Here is a 20,152-nt window from a genome sequence, read left to right on the forward strand (position 1 = left end):
ACGAGACTGAATCAAAGTGAAGTGCTGACAGAAGAAGTCCCGACCTCTGGCCACGGTCATGAAGAAGTTCATGAGAGCAGCTCTGGACGCGAGAGGGAAGTCCAGACTACTGGCTCTGCTGCTGGATCCTCGATTCACACTTTAGTCTCTTGACTTCTAGATAAACTGGATCCAGTTATTCCAGCCTCCTGTCGGCTCTGCTGTCACACACAAACTATGACGTCGAGGTCAGACACGAACATACAGATACAAACATTTTGATATGACCAATAAAAGCAGACTTTTGCGTTTCTTTTCTTTCAAAGACCCAATTTCCCCCCGCCAGTATGACGTGCACTATGAATTCATGTGAAGCTTAATGTGAGGCAAAAGCTTTCAATTACATTGTACATATAAAAAGGCACTTAAAGCTTAATTCAGTGCAGCTTAACCTCCACTAAACCTGCAGTCTGATCTGCTGCCTTGCCAGGGAAAACTTCACATTAATAACACGCACATGCTTTGGTTTTATCTACTGTGCTCAGAATGAGACTGCTCTGCGTTTCAGAAAATATTTTCTCTTTTAATCACAGATTTAACAACGAAGAAATAAACATGAACAAAATAAATATTTCAGTCCAAATGAACATTTCTGGAGTAAGAACAAAAGGAAGCAGGAGCTGAAGTGGATGGATTACATACGTTTGGTATGTCGTGCTGATGGATTTTCCAGAAGGTTCCGCGTGCAGTCAGACCTGTTAGAACAGTGCTATGTTTTTCATTGTGTTGGCTCTGTGCCTGCGGCCCAACACTGGATTTAAAATGAAAAGGTGACAGTGAGGTCGAAATGCAGACTTTCAGCTTTAGGGGTGTTTCAGGGCGTTCACATCCGAACTGAGCGAACAGTACAAACTCATGGCTCATTTACTCTTGGGAGGATAACACACTTCATCAGATATGAATGTAAACACATCCAGGTTAAAGTTAAAATCCAGCACTGTAACTTCATTTAGATTTGTTCATTTTAAAATCACTGAGTACAGAGCCAACACATCTCTAAATAGTTCCAGACTGCACTGGAAACAGCTTCTTCTATATGTTTTTTTTTTACATTCAAGGTACAAGCTAACTGGAAATGTAAAAACATTGTTTTTCAATCAAGCTTTCTCAGATGTAAGGCAGAGATGGCCAGTCTGACAGAGGTAAAGACATCTCACTCGTAGACCCTGAAGTGGAATAAGAGAGTCTCACTGATGCTCATGAGCAGCTGAGTTCAAAACATTTTGGTTTTGTGGTGAAACTTTGTGCTCTTGCCTTTCAAAGGTGACAAAAGAGCAAATGTTCCAACAGCGCAGTGAAGGCAGAGGGTGGAAGCAGCTACTCCGGCAGCAGGTCGTCTCCCAGCTCTTCATCTGCAAAGTCGTCATCCTCCACGCGCTTCTTGGCTCCTGTCTTCGGCCTCTCCATCTGAGGCCCCAGCGGGTCCACGTAGGACGCGTCTATATACGACAGGAGCAGACATGTTACCCTCTTACATTTCAAAGTCAAAGGTCTGCGTCTCATTTCTGTTTGGTACAATACCAGCAGTTTCCCGTGCTTCCAGTCTTTGTGCTGCATGAAGCAAAAGAGGTCTCAAATACATCCACAGAATCCCCAAACACAGCTACTTTTGGCCCTAATTCAAGGACACAACTGTTGAATCTGTTACAGTCTTTTACTCCAAATCCACTGTGTGCTGGCCACTGCACTCTGAAGGGGGGGGGGCTGCAGTGATGCTAACATGTAGCCAGTCTCTTTTGGGAAGAAGGAGCAGGTTTGGTAGCTTTTTTACATGTCTTTGTTCATGTTTGACAAAATGTTACGAACAAATCAAAGAGGTGAGACTGACACGCCGTTTCTGTCGATCGCATCAGTCAAAAGTCCACATCTGCTTTTTATTCAAGGTCACAAGTCTGGAACGATGTAGCCTATTCATAACAGGAGGTGTTCATGGCCAACAGTGTCTTCAGTTATAGTGCAGTAGTACAACACCTCTTCAGCTCAAGGTTCACAGATTTTACGATCATCTTAGCCTGAAGAGACTTCTAGGAAACAAGACCTGATCTGTATGGACTGCAGTCATCCAGGTAGAGGGTCTTCAGGCATAAGGTGTCGCTTTATTGTTTCAGGATGAAATAAACAGATAAATGTGCTGAACTCTCTACACACAGGCAGTGTTTGCGAGATCAGATCAGACCATCAACCTTCTAATTAGTGAGTTTACTAACAACAAATGACATGAGCACTCGCAGGTGTGATGAATACAGATGGGTCACATGAGTGTTTGTAGACACATATGCTGACTGCGTGTTGTACAGTCGTGTCGTGTCATTAGCTGTTCCTGCTAACAGTGGCATGGTGACACGGTGGTAACACTCTCGCCTCACAGCTAGAAGGTCCCGGTTCGAATCCCGCTGTGGGCACTGGTGGCGTGTCCTCCACCATGCCTTCGGTGCCTGCTGCTCGAGGAAAAAGGGGCCTTTCTGTGTGGAGTTTGCATGTTCACCCGGGGTATCATCCTTAAATAACCCCCACTGGATATATTTCCACTGGACATCACATGGTGATGGCAGAGAGTTGGGTCCCCAGGCGCTGCTGTCAGCTGGCAGCCCACCGCTCCTGGTCTGCCGCGGAGGAAGGACTGACCAAGGATGGGTTAAACGCGGAGAATAATAATTTCACGGAAGCAGGGCGTGTAGTGTGCAACTAAACTCTGTGTGTGATAATAAAAAGTTTGTCTCTTCTTCTTCGTTTCATTAACCATATTTATCTCTCCACTCCAAATCTGCCTCTCAGTTTAATTTAGATCCTGTCTGTTATCCTGATGGGTACAGGCGGAGACAGGAGCAGCTCCAGGTCTACACATAAAACAGTTTCTGCCATCACTTTGTTTGTAAATGACACTGTCACTACATTGGAGCTTGTGGACCTCGCTTGACACCATCGAACATTTCTTGCTTTTACATATTTTGAGTAATGCCGGCTTTAGTTCAAGTGCTTGTGCATGGTCCCTGGAGCACCTGTGATCAGCAGCAGTCCGTGAACTCCTTTAACGTCCTCCAAGCTGCACTTTATGATCTTCTTTTGAATGCACATAAAACTAAGTTTATGTTGTTCTCTAGAGCCGTAGATAAAAAAACAAAAAAAAACAACATATTTCCACTGGACAAAAATCCAATCCTGAGAGAGTTACAGAATATAAATATCTTGATATTCAGACGTCAACCTCACAAATATAATATTATAGTTTAATTTAAACATAATAGAGACAATGTCATCAACGAATAACAGAAAATAGAAAGGCAATGTGCTTCGCAGGCCTGCTGCAGCTGTTTATCTCTCCTTTATGGCTTATGGTGATGTGATTTATAGACATGCTCCTGTCTCCACTCTTCAGCCCTCTGACCCTGTTTTTCATGCTGCTCTTAAGTTTGTTCCTGGTGAAGTTTATGGCACTCGTCATTGCATCTTGTATGAAAACTCTGAGTATTCTTCTCTGACATGATAGGCATATGTATGTGTTAATCTATGAGGCCCTTATTGGGAAGGGGCCTTCCTATATCACATCTATGCTGGTTTGCTCCTCTCATCCTAATGGCTGGCTTTCACTGCATGTCTGTGCTGAACTTGGAAGATCTGCTTTCAGTGTCTCTGGCCACACTACCTGGAACTCCCGAAAATGAATTGTCTGGTATTCAGTGGTAAATTTAAATCTACGATCATGAACCATTCAGCCTATTTGTTCCTGTTTTAACTGAATATTTTTTTGTGCATTGCTCCTTCTATGAACTGTATTTATACTGTATACTTTGTTTTATATATTTCGATATTTTGTATCTTTCAAGTCAGCTTAAACTGTTACTCGACATCACTGTCAATGATTTTTCTAGTTTAAATAAAGCTTTGTCAGACAGCTCATATCATGTAATTGATTACAGAAGGGATTGCGAGACAGAGGAAAGAATGTTTTCTCACCTATTTCTTTTGGGCTGCTGGCCTCGTAGGGCTCATTGGAACCAGGAAGTGACCTCATCTTGGCGCTCAGTCGCTCTCCTTTCGTGCTGTTGCTGCTGTGGCCGCTATCTGCACAAAACACAGAAGAAGACACAAACACATTCCCAGAATTAGCAAATGTACAGCTCTTGTGGTTCCGTGTGTGAGTGTTAATGTCTGTGCTGTTACAGGACGACGTCAGACGTGGTGTGAGACGCTTCATGACTGTTGATATCCTCAACAGTTTCAAACCCAGCTGGAGTCAAACGGAAAGTACGTTTGCTTTTCTCACATTCTGAAAAGTCAACATGGTGGACATGTGAGATTTTCATCTCAGAGACAGTCAGTTATGAAATATTCGTGTGTGTGTGTGTGTGTCCTTTTCTTGTCTGGCATACCCACACAGCACCACACATGACTTTTTTTTCCAACACATTTAAATCCATAAAAGTTGATATTTGTGCAATCCTTCATCCAAACAAAACAACATGATTCTTCAAGTGTCATCGTTTAGCTTTGATCTAGATTTTTTATGTTGAGTTTACTTTTTTTATCAAATCATAATTACAATTTTTTAAAACTAGCTGAGTTGTTTCTGAGGACCCTGGTTAGCAATCACTAGCCTAGCACTTAAAAGATACCACCAATCAACCAAAATGCAACAGCACCGCATCCTATTAGCCCTTTAGCAAGACAATGAATAACAGCACCAGCTCAGCTCTTAGACACAGAGCTGGTGTGTGTGTGTGTGTGTGTGTGTGTGTGTGTGTGTGTGTGTGTGTGTGTGTGTGTGTGTTCCAGGCTCAGATGACAGACTGACAGAGCGGTCTACTGAGCTAAAGGACAGACATGATTACAGACAGAAGCAGCCCACATCTGGCTGCCAGGTAGCCTTGGAAACTGACGAGAGCAAAGGCAGAGAGCTGGAAAACAGGAAGGAGAAGGAGGCCCAATATTCTAGCTTCCTTCACAGTCTCAAACATCTCACACGAGGCCTCTCACACTGCTGGCAAACTGAAACCTCTGCTGGAAAATCAACCTTTTTTCTCCCTATTTTTCATTTCTTGGCGTCTCTTTTTTATTAAACACAAGTGGGACACACAGAAGAGAGGGATGACACGACAGGTTGGAATCCACACTTCAAATTACGTGTAACAGTTTCCACAATTAAAGTTGCAAAGATTTCTTTCTCCGTAGCACAAACAGCCTTAATATTTCTGTGAGGGTGTGATAAAAACATTGATCAATATCGATGAGTCGACTTTCTGGCTTCCGCAATTCAATTTTCCGACCCAGTCGTATTTGGAAAAACACTTGAAACACTTTAAATCACTTTAAAAAGGTCAAAAATACTGACTAACAGCTGCTTCATGATAACACTGTTGCAACCATTGCCTACATGTGTTCATTTATTGGACAGAGAGAAGTTATGTTATATGAAAACAGAAGAGGAAGAAGTTTAAAAACAAAGATTGTGAGAAACATTTCAGCACATGTTGGATCCTGCGCCTCTGGCCTGCTCTGTGACAGTGGTTTTACCAGTTTCACGTCAACGAATGATGCAGGTTTGCATGTGAGAGAAGAAACTCTCAGCACTGACATGCACACACGGACGATTTTGAGTACCGAAAACATGCAGACTTAACAGAAAAGATGGAAAAGTCTCAGGTTTTCTCAAATATCTGAAAGAGGTTTGGGTGATGACTCCCTCCTCCTCCTCAGTGAGCGAGCTCAGTGCAAACAACCACCACAGACCAACATCACAGCCGCTTGTCAGCCAAGATTTCTGGACCAGTTTCAGGTGTTCTGACTGAAACACTATACCTAGGTTTTTCAACTTGTGTGTTTACCTACGGAAAAGTCTTCTAACCACTCACATCTGCTGTAAGTGCACAGCACTGAGGGTACGGAGCAGTAAAAAGGATTTGCATTCATTTCTTACAAAGTGTGAAAGCTGCAGCACATCTATAAAACCCAATAAAAAGGTTAAGATGCTGGTATAAAGCCAGTGAAACTTTCCATTTTTCTATTGCAATGGGGCTCCTTAAATGAAGGCGTGAGCGCTCTGTATAAACAAAGTTTTGCTTCCTGGCATAAAGGGAAAGCCCACCCAAACTATACTGCTGTGGTTCAACTCATGTCCAAATCTTTCTTTCTTTTTTAAACATCTATCAACATTTTAAGTATTCAGTGCACTCACTGCAGAGGAGGAAGAGATAAATATAATATAATCTCCAATTGAATAAACATGACAGCTTGTTTTGAAAGTGATATCTGACGTGGGTCTTAAGTAAGAAGAAAATACTGATTCTCAGGTTAATTCTTGAGCAGTTTGTCAGGCTGTAGATTTATCACAATGTTTGAAAACCACTCAGGACGGAAATTATTGCAATGAAAAAAGCAAGTTTGAATCATGTAAAGCTCTCTTTGTCTAAGTGTGATATGTCCATGAGGCCAGGAGTACAATCCTACAAACCTACAGGCCTCACTTGATTGATTTGCAGTGAGAATCTTACATACCTCTCCCCGAGTCCAACTGTGGACTGAGTTGTTTGGACTCAGGTTGAGACACTGGACAGCAAAGAGGAAGCAAGTGACAACAGAAATGAAGCCAGAGGAGTCAGAGACATTACAAAGTTTGACTGAAACGAATTGCACAGAAAAAGAGAACAAAACAGAAAAAGTACAGAGAGAAACGATCATGTGTGCATATGTGAGAGGTCATTGTTGGCCTTCATTCTCTCACCTGCTTTAACATCCACCTCTGATGTGCCGTAACAGAGTAAGACAAGGGTTTAGGGTTTAGTGAAACAACTTAAAGTGTCATGACCACTATTAAACTACAAAGGATCAAACATTGAAATGCTTCTTTTTAACACATCCACTTACAGCTCTGGCAGTAGAAACTAAATGGAAAAGTAAAAGCACACAAGTTTGAGGTTTTCTAATCTAATTTGTCAGGACAGTGAAACAACCAAAGTCTTGGCAGAGTGGAGCAGCAGGCACATTAACAGGTGCCTGATATACTTTATATATTTAACTGCACTACAGGAAGTTTAGCTGCACAACAGAGCAAAGCTGGGCCTTGTTACAGTTTTTGGCAACTCTCTAGTTTGTCTGGATTGCGTTTAAAATCTGCTGATGAGCCAGCTTTCCAGTCGTGGAGCCAGTCTCGAGTATGCGTCTGTATTTGTTGTGGATCTGTAGCGAAGGAGTGCTAAAACTATGGAAGTTTGTCCTCTGGTTTCTGCTGTGTCCTTCTCAGTGTTTACAGGTTACCCAAAGAGTCTCATCCTACAAAGACGTCAGGCTACATTAGCATTCCACATGAACCTTTGTGTATCCTGAAATGTTGCTGCCAGGAGACTGTTAATCTGACAAGGAGAGGTGTTCACCCTGTTAGTCACCCATTCTGGATTAGATGCATTACAGCTACAGCAGTTACTTTGATGGACTGAAAAATAGTCAGACTGGTAACACAACACGACTAGTCAGGACTCAGTGTGGTGCATCGAGGTATACCCATGATGCTGGCCTTCTTAGGAGAGGTGAGGACAGGTGTGGAGACACTTGCTGCCCAGCAGCATGTGTGAGCAACAGGTAGAGAGAGGGAAGTCATGACATACAGTATATGCACAAAAAGGACTGAAAATGAGGATGAGGATGAGCTGAACAGTACTGATTGCAAACTGACTCTAATTAAAACCACCCCTGCATAAAGACATGACCTACCTGAAAGACTACCAAAACACATACCGCACCTTCTTATAAAGCATTTCTTAATGAGACAGATATCCACATTCTGGAGTTATGGTGCACCTTTCAAACGTTTCCATACAAACGCACTCACCAGCACTCCCAGCGCTGCCCTCTCGTCCTTCCCTACGACCTCTGGCGCTGCCCTCCCGCCCCGACTTCACCCTCTGCAGGAAGAGAGGAAGAGTAAGGAGGGATGGATGTATAATTCAACAGAAGTCTAAAACATTTATGTGGTTTATGTGTCCTCCAAACCAAAGGGCAGAGACAGTTCATGCTTGATAGTTGGATTCCAGCACTGAGCCAGTGTTGCTCTCTTTCTTCATCTCTCCCTTTGCGTCACAGAAGTTAAGGCACTTTATTTTGAAACTAACTCACATGTAAACAAGTCTTACATTTCCAGATTGCATGAAATAAACCAGAAAGGGAGTCCCCTGAGGAGCACTACCACAATGAGCATTTAGCTACAATGATTGAGACAAAATCTTAAATATAATAATAAGAGAATATCAGAATTTTCAAGGTAAAATTTAAAAAAAATGCAGCATTCACACAACATTGGCTGCAGCAGTGATTTGATTTTCATACATTAGCTTTTGGTTCAAGTCATTCCCCCATTTGTCTTTGCACACATAATGCAGTAATATTGGAGGGATCAGTTGCTTAACACGGTCGTTCAGTTTGGAGAATTTTGGGATTAATGAGTCAAACCTCTGGCTCTGTCCGTCAGTCTCACTGGGATTGGTCCAACAGCATCTCTGAGCTGATTCAAGAGCAGCTGCTTGTGATTTGGAAAAGTCATCCTTCTCATCTCTTCCTGGCTCTAATGCACATCTCCACTCGATCGAGGCACACAACTCTATCACTCTGAATCTCGCCCTTCAAACCAACATTGCTTTTGTGGATCACAGGCCTGTCATCTACTTTGGGCATGGATCTTACATTTGGGAGCCATCGTCGATAGCAGTTATTGCATCTTTCAAGATTTGGTTGCAAAGCAGAATTCATTTCATTTATGTAATATTTAGGGCCAGAGAACTAAAGAGGATGCTTGTTTGTAGTATACTCAAGCAGCTCTCACAGGATCATACTGAAGGTGTCAGATCAGGGACATGCATGTGTCTCCTGTTATTCTAGGTTTAGATTGATGAGGAAAACACAGACTTCCTTTGCACCATGCAGCTATAATCCTCCTGACAGGCTGTAATCAAACCACTAATCCAATCAGACGTCTCAGGTGACACTGAACAACCCGAACAACTGCATGCAGCATTAGACATGTGGCCGGCTCTCCAAGCACAACTGTTTAACATGACCCAGCATGAGCATCAGCCAGGTGTTAACCAGCTGTACTGCGTCTGCTCTCCTCTGAACACTGATCCATGGAAAAAAACAGCTGTTTTTTTTTTTCATGCTTGTCTGGAGCTGCGGTGAGCACTGACCCATGTCATAGCAAAAGGACGTGTGTATGGCCTCAAAGAGCTTGTTCTTGTCCAGGAAAGTGGACAGGATGCCAAGACATCAGTGAGGGAAAGATGATTAAGGTCTGTAACATAACAACTGCAAAACGAGCAGGTCATTTATGAGGCTGCGTAATGTTAATACTATTCACGTGGTCATTTATTTAAATGCTGTTCCTCCATCTAAGCTGCTTGTTTTATGTTAGTTAGAGTAACTGTGAAGCTTTGCTGAAAGTGAAGTGTGACGGCCCGGACAGACACCTGCTCTCTGATCTCCTTCATCTTCTCCACCTTCTTCAGCTTGGTGGCGTATTCTTGGACTTCCTTCAATCCCATGTCTGTGGACAGCCTCACCAAGAAACGCAGGCCTGGACAAAACACACCGTTTATATTTTCTTTACACTCCACTGATCAGAGGATCATCTGCTGTTAGTCAAGGGTTCTGCTGAAAATTGCGTAACAAACAAAGATGAGTTACATTCAGCATTTTCTGGAAACTTGCGGTGAATGTCTTTATATGTTTCCAGAGCTTTCTGGTAGTTTCCTGCAAAGAAAAAAGAGAGACCTATGTTTAAAACTTTAAATGAACTCATTGCTAGTTCACTCAGAAAAACTGATTTAAAATGAGGTGGTTCCTTCACTTCCCTCCTTTCAGTCAGTAAAGACACAGCTCAATTTTATAAAATCAGAATAATCCTTTAATAATAAATGACTCAGCTGCTGTTCGTGGATTGCAGACATGATTACGTTTGGGAGGGAATCAACTTCTCTGTGGTGTGGTTTTCAGTATCAAACTGGCACAGAATAGGTGGTAACATGCTATTTAATCACAGCATGAAAGAACAGAATCATTCTCACCACTTCTTCTGTAGCAGCTTGCTACCATCAGCTGCCACTTCACCTGGGTTGGTCTGAGAAACACAGCAGAAAGATATCCTGTCAGTATGCACACAGAACCCTGCACTCAACTTTTTTTAAGACAGAAAAAAGAGATTGGTACAAATCAATTGTGAGTTCAGCTGGAAGGCGAACAAAGCCAAATCATCAGTCCTCTTTGTTCAATAAAGAAATGACTTCCAGATGAGAACAGGCCTCAAAGAAGACAAACACAACAATGAAAACGAGACAAAGTAAGACCCAAGTCACTTCATCATGTCAGAAAAATGTAGAAATAACAATAAACAACCAATAACTCCACAGATATTTCTGCTGAAATTATTACTTGCTGTGTATAATTTGTTACTTATCCGGCTATCATCTTCTACAGTACTATGAACTCGTGGTTACTTACTGTATGAGGGTGGCTCTTTCAAAGTACTGAATGGCGTTCTCACAGAACTGTGTCTCAATGTAGTAAGCCCCGAGCCACTCAATCACATCAATGTTGGAAGGGAAGTACCTGAAGGACTGGACAGCAACACAGCCCGACAACATCAGTGCACATATACAGCATGCAGGCTGATGTTAAATGAATCAATTAGTCCTCAGACAGAAAAACATTTGACTCCACTTCTCGTACCTCACAGTAGTACTGGAAAGCCTGGGACTTGTCCCCCTCGCCATCATGCAGCTCTCCCAGTTTGGCCAGTACCTGGGGGTCGGTGGGAGTTACACTGATGACCTGCATCAACCACTCAATAGCCTGTTGGGGATCTTCCAGAAGCTCATATATGAGGCCAATGAGTCAAGGACCAACAGATGCTCACATGGGAATGGACAGAAATGAAGGTTTGAATCCCGACAGAAACACCTTTCCAGTAACATCTGCTGCAGTATAACAGTTTGAAGACGGTAACCCATGTGACACACAGACAAACACATTCACAAATCACACGTCTCATCAGTTGGATACAGGTTGGCCAGCTGGTACATGACCTGGGCGCTGTTCCTCAGAATGGCATGGAGCTTCAGAAAGCAGTCCAGAGCCTCCTCAAGACGATTCAGCCTCTTATAGGTTAAACCTGGTACAAGTAGAGTGGAGGAAAAAACGATTATGAACATTCCTTTAAAACATTCCAGGATGATTTTTGCATTATGAGCGGGATCATTATCCTGTTTAAAGTGTTCATCTCCCTGGGCATCCATGATAGTCATGAATGGATGAACCAATGCGCACTTTGTGTAAGGTGGATACTCTATAAATCAGTCTCTGCATTATCCACCACTGCACTGTATCATGGAAATGGATCATGTCACCCAGGTTGTAGAGGGCCTCGGTGCAGGAGGAATCATTCCTCAGGGCTTCTTTGTAGAACTCTGCAGCCTTTTCATGATCTTGCTTGGCAAACACTGTGTTGCCTTTGTTGATAAGTGCTGCCGGGTTGTAACGATCAGCGTTCATGGCGAGGTCAGCGTATCTGTCAGCCTGGTCATAGTCTTTCTCCTGTAACGGGGGAGCATCTATTAGGAGCAGGTTGGTACAGAGAACGGGGGCTGCACAACAAGGAGGTGCGTCTTCAAATACACCTGACAGCTAATATGCTTTTTCACTGCAATTTCATGGCAAAAAAATGTCATCTAATTCAGACATTAAGCTTCTAAAGGAAATCCAACCTCATCTTTTTTCCTCTTTATGCGTGTGTTATCAGATTGCCTTTTGACTGGTCAATGAAAGAATCTTACCAGGAAGTAGAGGAAAGAGAGGTTGGTGGCTGCAGCACTCTTCACTCTGCTGTCCTTCTTCTCAAATGTCTTCAGAGTTTCCACTGCCTGATAACACATGATAAAAAGCTGTCAGGATTGATCTGTGATCTGAAGCTTCTGGTGTTTGGTATGACTTATACTGCACCATCACACCTTCAATAAATATTCCTCGTATCAACAAATATCAGAATTTGTTAAATGTGAAGTGAAATGTATATTTTGGAAATGAGTACATGTACATGAAAAAGTACATGAAGCAGACCAGTGAAGGAACCACCATAAACACAAAATAAATCCAAACAGCATGAAGAGGATGTAATAGCATACCCAATGAGCTTTTTTCCAGATGCATAGTCTTCACATTTAATTACTCATGCTACTGTAAGTGCATTGTATACTGAGGAGACTTTAAAACAGTGTTCGTGTGTGAGAGTTCACATTGTGACACACCATCAGCTAAGCTACAGCTGCACTGATGCTGCAGGTTACACCACCCCCCCACCTGTCGGTCTGAGTGTAAAAGCACCACACGCATGCATCAGATGTATACGGAGCTCCAAAGTGTTCAATATTAAATAAACGATAACTAGTGGAACGATTTAAGACATCAACTCATTATTATAGAATGTTATCTTATTTTCCTAACAGAGTTTAATGGGACCTTTCATGGCAGTGGTCACAGCTCCTCAGAGAAAGACACACAAGCCTTAAAAGCTACAGAAGCATAGTCACTGTGGGTGCGTGCTTCTTTACAGCAGCAGCAGCCTCTAGTTGGTTCATTCAGAAAAATGGTTGTTTTGCTGTTGGTTATTAATTAAAGAGAGCGGGTACGTGATTGGCTGACAGGTGAGAGGGCGGTGACAACAGCACTATCACGAACAGTGACATTATGAAATAAAAAGTGTCATTATGACATAAAACCTGACATGAAATGTGTTATCAGGGAAAAGGTCATAATAAAATTAAAGCAAAGCCTTTTGAAACAGGAAGCAAGCATAAAAATGATATCCAGTTATAATGAATAATGAAATAATATTTTATAATAATGAATCAAGTTTTCATTATTTCACAAATGTTGGCTCAATTATACCTTTCACATGGTTTATTCATATTATTATCTATTTCATAACATATTTTTTATTCATTTAATATTGCACATTTTGGGGTTCCACATGTGTAACGTCTGTTGGTGCAAGACAGTTGTCTACAGCAGTTCTACAGAAGTGGACAAAGTGCCATCAGTGTTGGACTGTTTGCAGTGAGAGCTCTCTCAGTGAGAGCTCGGCAGTATATTGTTAAAGAAGGAACCCTGGTTATAATTTCCTCTCTGCCCCCAGACTTTCCTTACTGATCTGTGGGTTTTAAACCAATAACTGCTTCTCCAACTTCTCTTGGCAGTGCTGTTATTTGGATCAGATATATGAAGCAGTAACATGTCAGGGGAAAAGAACCAAACCTAAATGTGAACATGGAAACAGAAGGCACACATACCTCAACCTTAGGCATGCAGATGGGAAGGAAACAAGACAAAAGCAAGAGAGAATGGAGGGCAATGAGAAGGGGAAATTCTGAGTCTGATGCTGCAAACTCTTAAAACAGTCTTAGTAGGAGAAAACTGACATATATAAACAACACTGGCTAATAACTGTACGGAAACACAATGTTGTAAAAAAGATGGAAAAAACAAATATAAAAAGAACAATAAAGGCCAGATCATCCTCGTGTTACATATATTTAAAGGGCAATACCACTCGATTTAACAATTTATTGATGTAACTGCTACCCCGGTACACACAGCGTTTATGTGCTTTAATACCTGTTCAGAATCTGTAACACAGTTACACAACCAGTAAACAAATATGTACAACAAATATGTTCTGCTTCTGCCAAGTCAGTCTCTCATGTACTGGCTTATACTTTTGTAATAATGTATAGAAATAAGTGAGATTTTAGTTTCAGGCATTCCCATTCGATGTTTGGTCAGAACTTCTGGCTTTAAAATGAGAAAAGTCTGCATTATCTCAACTATTCTATTACAGATATCCCTTTCAAATTCAGCCCAATCTGGCTCGGCCACTTTGGCACATTACAAGGAATTACTTCCTATTTCCTATTCAGCTCTAAAAATCATTTGGAGATAAAATACTAGCAGTGGGGTGTGCAGTTTGTAGTTGGCCTTTGCTGCTACTGTGGCAACAACCACAGCCTGAAGGAGTGATGCTTAAACTGAGTGGTACTGCCCTTTATGCTGTTCACACTAACAGTCACCTGGTTGAAGTCCTTCTGTCTGAGGTAGGTGATGGCTTTGTTTATCTCTAGATCGTTGGCTAGCTCAACATACTGAGAGCTCTTCACCATGTCCACACACCTGAAAAAAACCAACAACAACCACACATACACAGTGTAACACTTCATGTATCGCATCAAATCATTTCCTGCTCGATGCAAATAGCATGTATAGTTATTTGTTTTTTTCTAAATAAAAAGGTGCAGTAGAGCTACATTTTGATTTTGTTTGTTAATAGTATGTGTGTCGGGATACAATGCATGCTTATCTGTGGCTGATCTTGTCATGGTTTCATTCAGTTCCCATAAAAAAAAATAAAAAAAAACAGTTATAGGTTTAAAATCCTCATAAGCTGTGATGTAAGTAGAACCATACCAATGGAAAACGATATATCCAATGGCCGTCCCCTAATTTTTTCAGTCTGAAAATGGAGGATTTTGCCTATTAATATGGTCAGCTATGTTTAATTATGCCTGCATATCAGCTCACACCTTGAAAATAATGTCTTTGTGTTCCTGAGGCCCTCAGAGGACTGCCATAGAGCTGGAGCGCTCGTGAGCATTGTGTGCCCTCTGGTGTTAAGATGTTAAGATGGAAAAAACACAACAGTAACACACCAGTCAAATCCAGTAGCAAAAGAAGTCTCAATGGCCGGAGCGATAAGCTTGGCGGCGGTCATGATGTACTTCTCAGCCAGGGCTTTTCTACAGAGAGAAAACAGAACAATAAGCGATACAAAACCAAAATATAAAAACAGCATGCCTTGTATTTAAACTGCAGTGTGCTGGTGTTTTGCGTGTCAGTGGCTCGTAAGGACAAAACAATGACTATGTTTTGCTGAGGGAAAGTGTGTGTTGGTGTTGTGTGAGAATTTTCTTACAGATCTCTCTCCATCTGGTGAAGTTTGTCATTCTTAATGGCCTCGATGACCATATTTGAACCGGTGTCGTCCTGAGAAAGATGACAGGACAAGGCTGACATGAGGGTGTTACAGGCATCGCATCCAATCACAGCTGTTTTGTGACTGATCTTGGGAAGGCTGAATTACAACGGACAGACAGATGACTGGAAAGTGAGACAAAAAACTATGGAAACATGTTTATGCAAAGATGACCCTCCAAACATTTTGGAAACTCTACTCAACAGGAAAATGAACTTGCCTTTGAGAGAAAAACAAAATGTTTTAACTGTGGGGAACATTTTGATTAATAAAAGGCCCACACACAGTCTGCTCACTTAATTCTATAAGTTAAATAAAGAAATAAATAAAGATATTTGTGCAACTCACATTAGATGGGATGTACTTGTCTTCATCGTCGATGCCCAGAGGAACAGAGATGAGCTTCTGGAAGGCCTTCTTCATCCTATCCCTATCGCCAATGGCGTAGTAGCAGAGGATAAGGTTGAAGCCCGTCCTAATGTTGGGGCTCTCACTCATGATGTGCTCAAATGACGTGATGGCGTCCGAGTATTGGCCCATGCGTACAAAGACCACGCCGATATTCTGCATGATCTTGATCCGCATTTCCTTGTGAGCGTTGGAGATCTGATCCAGCGCCATTCGGTAGAACTTGATGGCTTTAGGGTAGTTCTTCTGTTTGACGTAGATGTTGGCCATGTTGACTTTCAGACGGCCTGGAGGGTCAGCACAGATGGAGTTTGATGCAGAAGCAGGGCAACAATACAACTGGTACAACAAATAATAATACAAATCCGACGCATGAAACATGAGTTTGTCTTTGCGTCAGTGATGTAGGGATATTTCAACCACTGCTGGAGACAAGACACTGACAGAAAAAATGCTAATTATTAATGATCTTAAGACAAGCAGCCTGGTAAGTCAAGTGCTGCACTGTCAGACCAGATTCATACAAAGGAATATCTTTGCTTTCTACCTATATTACACATGAGATGTCTGTCCTGTCTGCATGATGTGTGGATAACGTGTGACAGCAGCCGTAGCGTCCACATCTGTAAGGAACATGACGCAGTGTGGTCTGCTCACCTGCGTTACTGAACATCTTGTTCTTCACAATGACTTGGTAGCTGTTCAGGGCCTCTGGGTACATTTCATTGTTTGCATACTGGTTGGCAAGGTTGAGCAAAACCTGGTCATGAAAGAAAGGTTCAATATTCTAAATCAAATAACAGAAAACAGGCAATGAAGTCAGGAACAGATTCACAGACTCTACCTTCACAATGTAATGTGGCCTTGGAGGCAGGTACACCCTCAGCTATGTGGACACAGCTCACAGAGGACAGACATGCTGGCTGAGGATCAAATCCTGACCGACACTTTCTTTACAGTGTCTCTGTCTAACATGAAAATATTACTTAATGTGAACAGAAATGGAATTCTCACTGTCTTCTAATAAACATCATTGCATGTAAGTAGAGAACATAAAAGCGATGCATAATATGAGGGCTCAAGAAGGGTAAAAAGGTGCAGCCTAACACATACACCTGCTATTAGTAATGTAAGCGGCATTCCTGAGCATTTACTGCTGCTCAAACACACTGCATTGTATCACGGATAATACCTACAACCCTGATCCCACTTGTTGCTCCTACTTGTTTGAAATGTGCATATATTTACAAAAATCAATGAAGTTGATGAGGTAAAATGTTAAAATATATTGTGTTTGTACTGTTTTCAATTAAGTGTATGTCAAAAAGGATTTGCAAATTATCACATTCAATTTTATCTATGTTTTACACAGCATCACAACTTAAAGTAACTAATGAAAACCAGGCTTAAAGAGCAGGTTTTGCAAAAGGTGGCACTTAAGTTTTGAGGCATTTCATTTCATATTGTGGGAAGTCAAAGCTCGATCGTTTCATTTACAGACACTGGAACAGCTTACAGAGTAGGTGAGGTCCAAATTGATGTGGTCTGCATTGCCAGACTGTTCCCTCTGTCTCACCAGTGCTCTCTCCTTCCTCCCTGCCTCTTTGGCTTTTTCAAGAGCCTGTAGAAACACATCACACACACACACACACACACACACACACACACACACACACACACACACACACACACACACACACACACACACACACACACAGTTTAGTTCAGCAAGTTATACATCATATGAGAAAGCACCAGAAACAGGTGGAGTGATTAGAGTCTTATTAATGTGGAATCTGACAGAAAGTGTACAATAAACATTTGCCTGGAACATCGTTTGACACAATGAAAAATGTGTCACTGTGTGCTGCCTGACTTTGAGACCGTTCTCTCCAAATCCAAACAGCCATTATTACTAAACAGTGTGTTAAAGAATGGCAGAGTCTGACCAGTTGTAAGGCTCCCAGGCTCTGCCCCATGCAGCTCTCTTCTATCAGGTCATTCACTTTCTTCTCCAGGATCTTGATCTTCTCCTCTGGCCTGCAAGACCACAGACACAGCAATACAGTGTGTGATAATGCTGCTTCCCAGGACACGGCTGTTAAGAGACAATAACTAAATGCTAAAGAGTGACAGAAAACCTATTATAGTGGAGAGGATTAAAATGTATCCCAATACATAATACATTTTGTGACATGTAGAGTACTTCAAGGACAGACACTAGTGAGCAGTAGTCGAAAATATGTTTTCTACCTACACATAATTAGATTATTTTTAGTTCCACTGTAAAGAGTTATTTAGTTTTATTAACTGCTTTTACATTTTATTTAGATTTAAGAATTACACCTTATTATGAGTGAATATGCATCTTTAGATCCTATGTGACACATCAGCTAATCTTGGATAACAGAGGGATAATCTTGAAAGAAACACTGAGACAGACAAATCAGTTGAAAAAGTGATAACTCACGTGTCCTCATTCTTTGCTTCAAGTGGAGGTGCAGGGCCTTTGGACTGGCCGAGAGGGTCAAAGTTGGAGCCTGACAATACAAATCATACTGATTATCAGTGTATCAGGAGGAATACTATACTATTTACAGAATTACAATATGTCCTTGTAGATACATGTAGGATAATTTAATTTTTTTTTTTTAAATGAACCAATAAAAAGAGCAAAATCTCCTGCTACCTGCAGCTTGTGCCATGCTAACACTGGCTCTCTACAACTGTGTCTATCCAGACGAATAAGTTCCACAATGTGGACACAGGAAAAATGAGCAGCCACACACTTTTAAATAAGTAATGACGCGGTTATCCAAATCGAAACATATGTAGCATTAGAGAATCACTAAAGTAGATGTGATTGAACTCACCACGAGTCAGGGAGGACGTGTAACCTGCTGCTCTGACAGCAGTCATTGGTCGGGCTGCTCCATCCTGTCCCATTTGAAAACAGCAAAAAATTAACACAATATAGGTGTCGTTACAGGTTGCCTCATATGCTTCAGCCTCACAAATACAAAGCTATTATTAATGCTGAACAGTATACAAGGTTGTTGTTGAAGTCTTTGCTTTTTATGAATCACTTTGTCATACCTGCTCTTGAAAGGTGTTATATATATAAACTTACTTACTTATTAAGCGCTGATTAAGTATATGGTATCAACCAGCTTTAAACAGTAAAATCTATAACAAAACCTCTGTTGGTCAAATTAAAATCACTACACATTTAAAACTAAGTGAGATTAATGGATAGCAAAAACTATGCTGGAACTTGAATGCACACTTGAGTGGTCGTTCACGCTCACCTGCACAGCTCCAGTCATGGGTCTGCCCATCGAAGAGGCCATTGGAATCCGAGACTTCACGAAACAACAAGTGTAAAAGATGAGACTACGTTTGTTTACCAAACAATATCATTTAATGTGCAAATATGAAACAAAAACATGTCCATTGTGCATATTTGAAGTGCTCTTCACATATAGTGACATCTTTGTGGCAGTGAATTCATCTGTGCAACAGAGGTGCTGATGTAATAGTGTCTGATGCATGTCATATGTTACAAAGAACTGAAGAAAGTTTGTGGGGACCAGGACATTAGTTTGTGTTGATTCAATACAAGTCTTGAGAGGAAAAGCAGAGAGCAGGACTCTGTTTATATGATTACTTGAGCTGCAAGTGTTGAAAGTTTTCAAATCAGGTATTATTCAGAAGTATTCCATTTCATTTCACTTACTCCGAAGGAAGAAGCTAAAGGCCGAGCTCCAATGGCAGTGCCGGGAAATTTGGCAGTCACCTGGACAAAAATTGTGAGGACAAAAATTAAACAATAAATTAACAACAAAACGAACAATTAACATCAAATGAGTGCAGTGAGGACAAAACATATCCTTCCTCGGTCTCTCTCTCTCCATTTGTTTTCTCTCTCTCTCTCTCTCTCTCTCTCTCTCTCTCTCTCTCTCTCTCTCTCACACACACACACACACACACACACACACACACACACACACACACACACACACACACGCACACACACACACACACACACACACACTCTACAATCGGTACTCACTGGAGGTCTTCTTCCATGACTTGTCCTCACTGCTTGCTGGAAGCCCACATCATTCTCCAGCTCCTTGAAATCGGTCAGTAATTAGCCTTAAACCATACGCATTGCAATGTCTAATCCAGAGATGGGCGCTGTACCCACACAATTTAATTTATAATTTCACAAATGCCTTGTGCTGTCGTTCGTCACCTATTGAACTCTTACCGTATGTAGCATTAATTCTATCATTGTTAGCTGTACACTTAATTGCAAATGGATTTGAGCTAGCTCGCTGTTAAGAGTTAGCATTTAACTCACCTCGGAGTCAAATGTCGGATTATAGTCGTTGTAACCCGAGTAAAGATCATCCTCTTCCACAGCCAGATGCACATTTTCCATTTCTCTTTCTCCAGTGAGGTGGTGTAATGAAATACTCATGAATATGAAAAACATCCACTTCTCCAAGAAAAGAAACAACAATCTTGTTGTCGTTTCAGGATTCAATCCCACAATTCAAAGCGGCGTGGGTGGGACTCTTTTGTTCACAAACCTCTCATTGGTTACTTACGTGTCAATCATCAATCTGCGTTAACATTAGT

At 41.5% G+C, this 20,152-nt stretch overlaps 1 protein-coding gene across 2 annotated transcripts; it reads right to left on the reverse strand.

Annotated features, from left to right (window-relative positions):
• Nucleotides 1–330: 330 nt before the first annotated feature.
• On the reverse strand, nucleotides 331–20,050 carry ift88 (intraflagellar transport 88 homolog). 2 transcript variants are annotated; one of them, XM_070975721.1, is made up of 27 exons: nucleotides 19,872–20,050; nucleotides 19,578–19,640; nucleotides 19,242–19,301; nucleotides 18,814–18,867; nucleotides 18,379–18,442; nucleotides 17,976–18,045; nucleotides 17,455–17,545; nucleotides 17,022–17,126; nucleotides 16,163–16,265; nucleotides 15,446–15,792; nucleotides 15,038–15,108; nucleotides 14,775–14,861; nucleotides 14,139–14,238; nucleotides 11,850–11,936; nucleotides 11,424–11,610; nucleotides 11,081–11,188; nucleotides 10,747–10,898; nucleotides 10,519–10,634; nucleotides 10,086–10,138; nucleotides 9,706–9,771; nucleotides 9,489–9,595; nucleotides 7,862–7,934; nucleotides 7,534–7,584; nucleotides 6,758–6,775; nucleotides 6,532–6,582; nucleotides 3,994–4,101; nucleotides 331–1,478 (listed from the first exon to the last, which is right to left on the reverse strand). In XM_070975721.1, the coding sequence occupies exons 1-27, from the start codon at nucleotides 20,004–20,006 to the stop codon at nucleotides 1,357–1,359; spliced, it is 2,649 nt and encodes an 882-aa protein (XP_070831822.1). In that variant the 5' UTR covers nucleotides 20,007–20,050; the 3' UTR covers nucleotides 331–1,356. The 2 variants fall into 2 exon arrangements, with proteins under 2 accessions (XP_070831822.1, XP_070831821.1); XM_070975720.1 differs by lacking the exons at nucleotides 6,532–6,582; nucleotides 6,758–6,775; nucleotides 7,534–7,584.
• Between the last annotated feature and the right edge of the window lie 102 nt (nucleotides 20,051–20,152).

Source organism: Chaetodon trifascialis, chromosome 12 (genome assembly GCF_039877785.1).
Source record: "Chaetodon trifascialis isolate fChaTrf1 chromosome 12, fChaTrf1.hap1, whole genome shotgun sequence".
NCBI classification, from domain to species: domain Eukaryota; kingdom Metazoa; phylum Chordata; class Actinopteri; order Chaetodontiformes; family Chaetodontidae; genus Chaetodon; species Chaetodon trifascialis.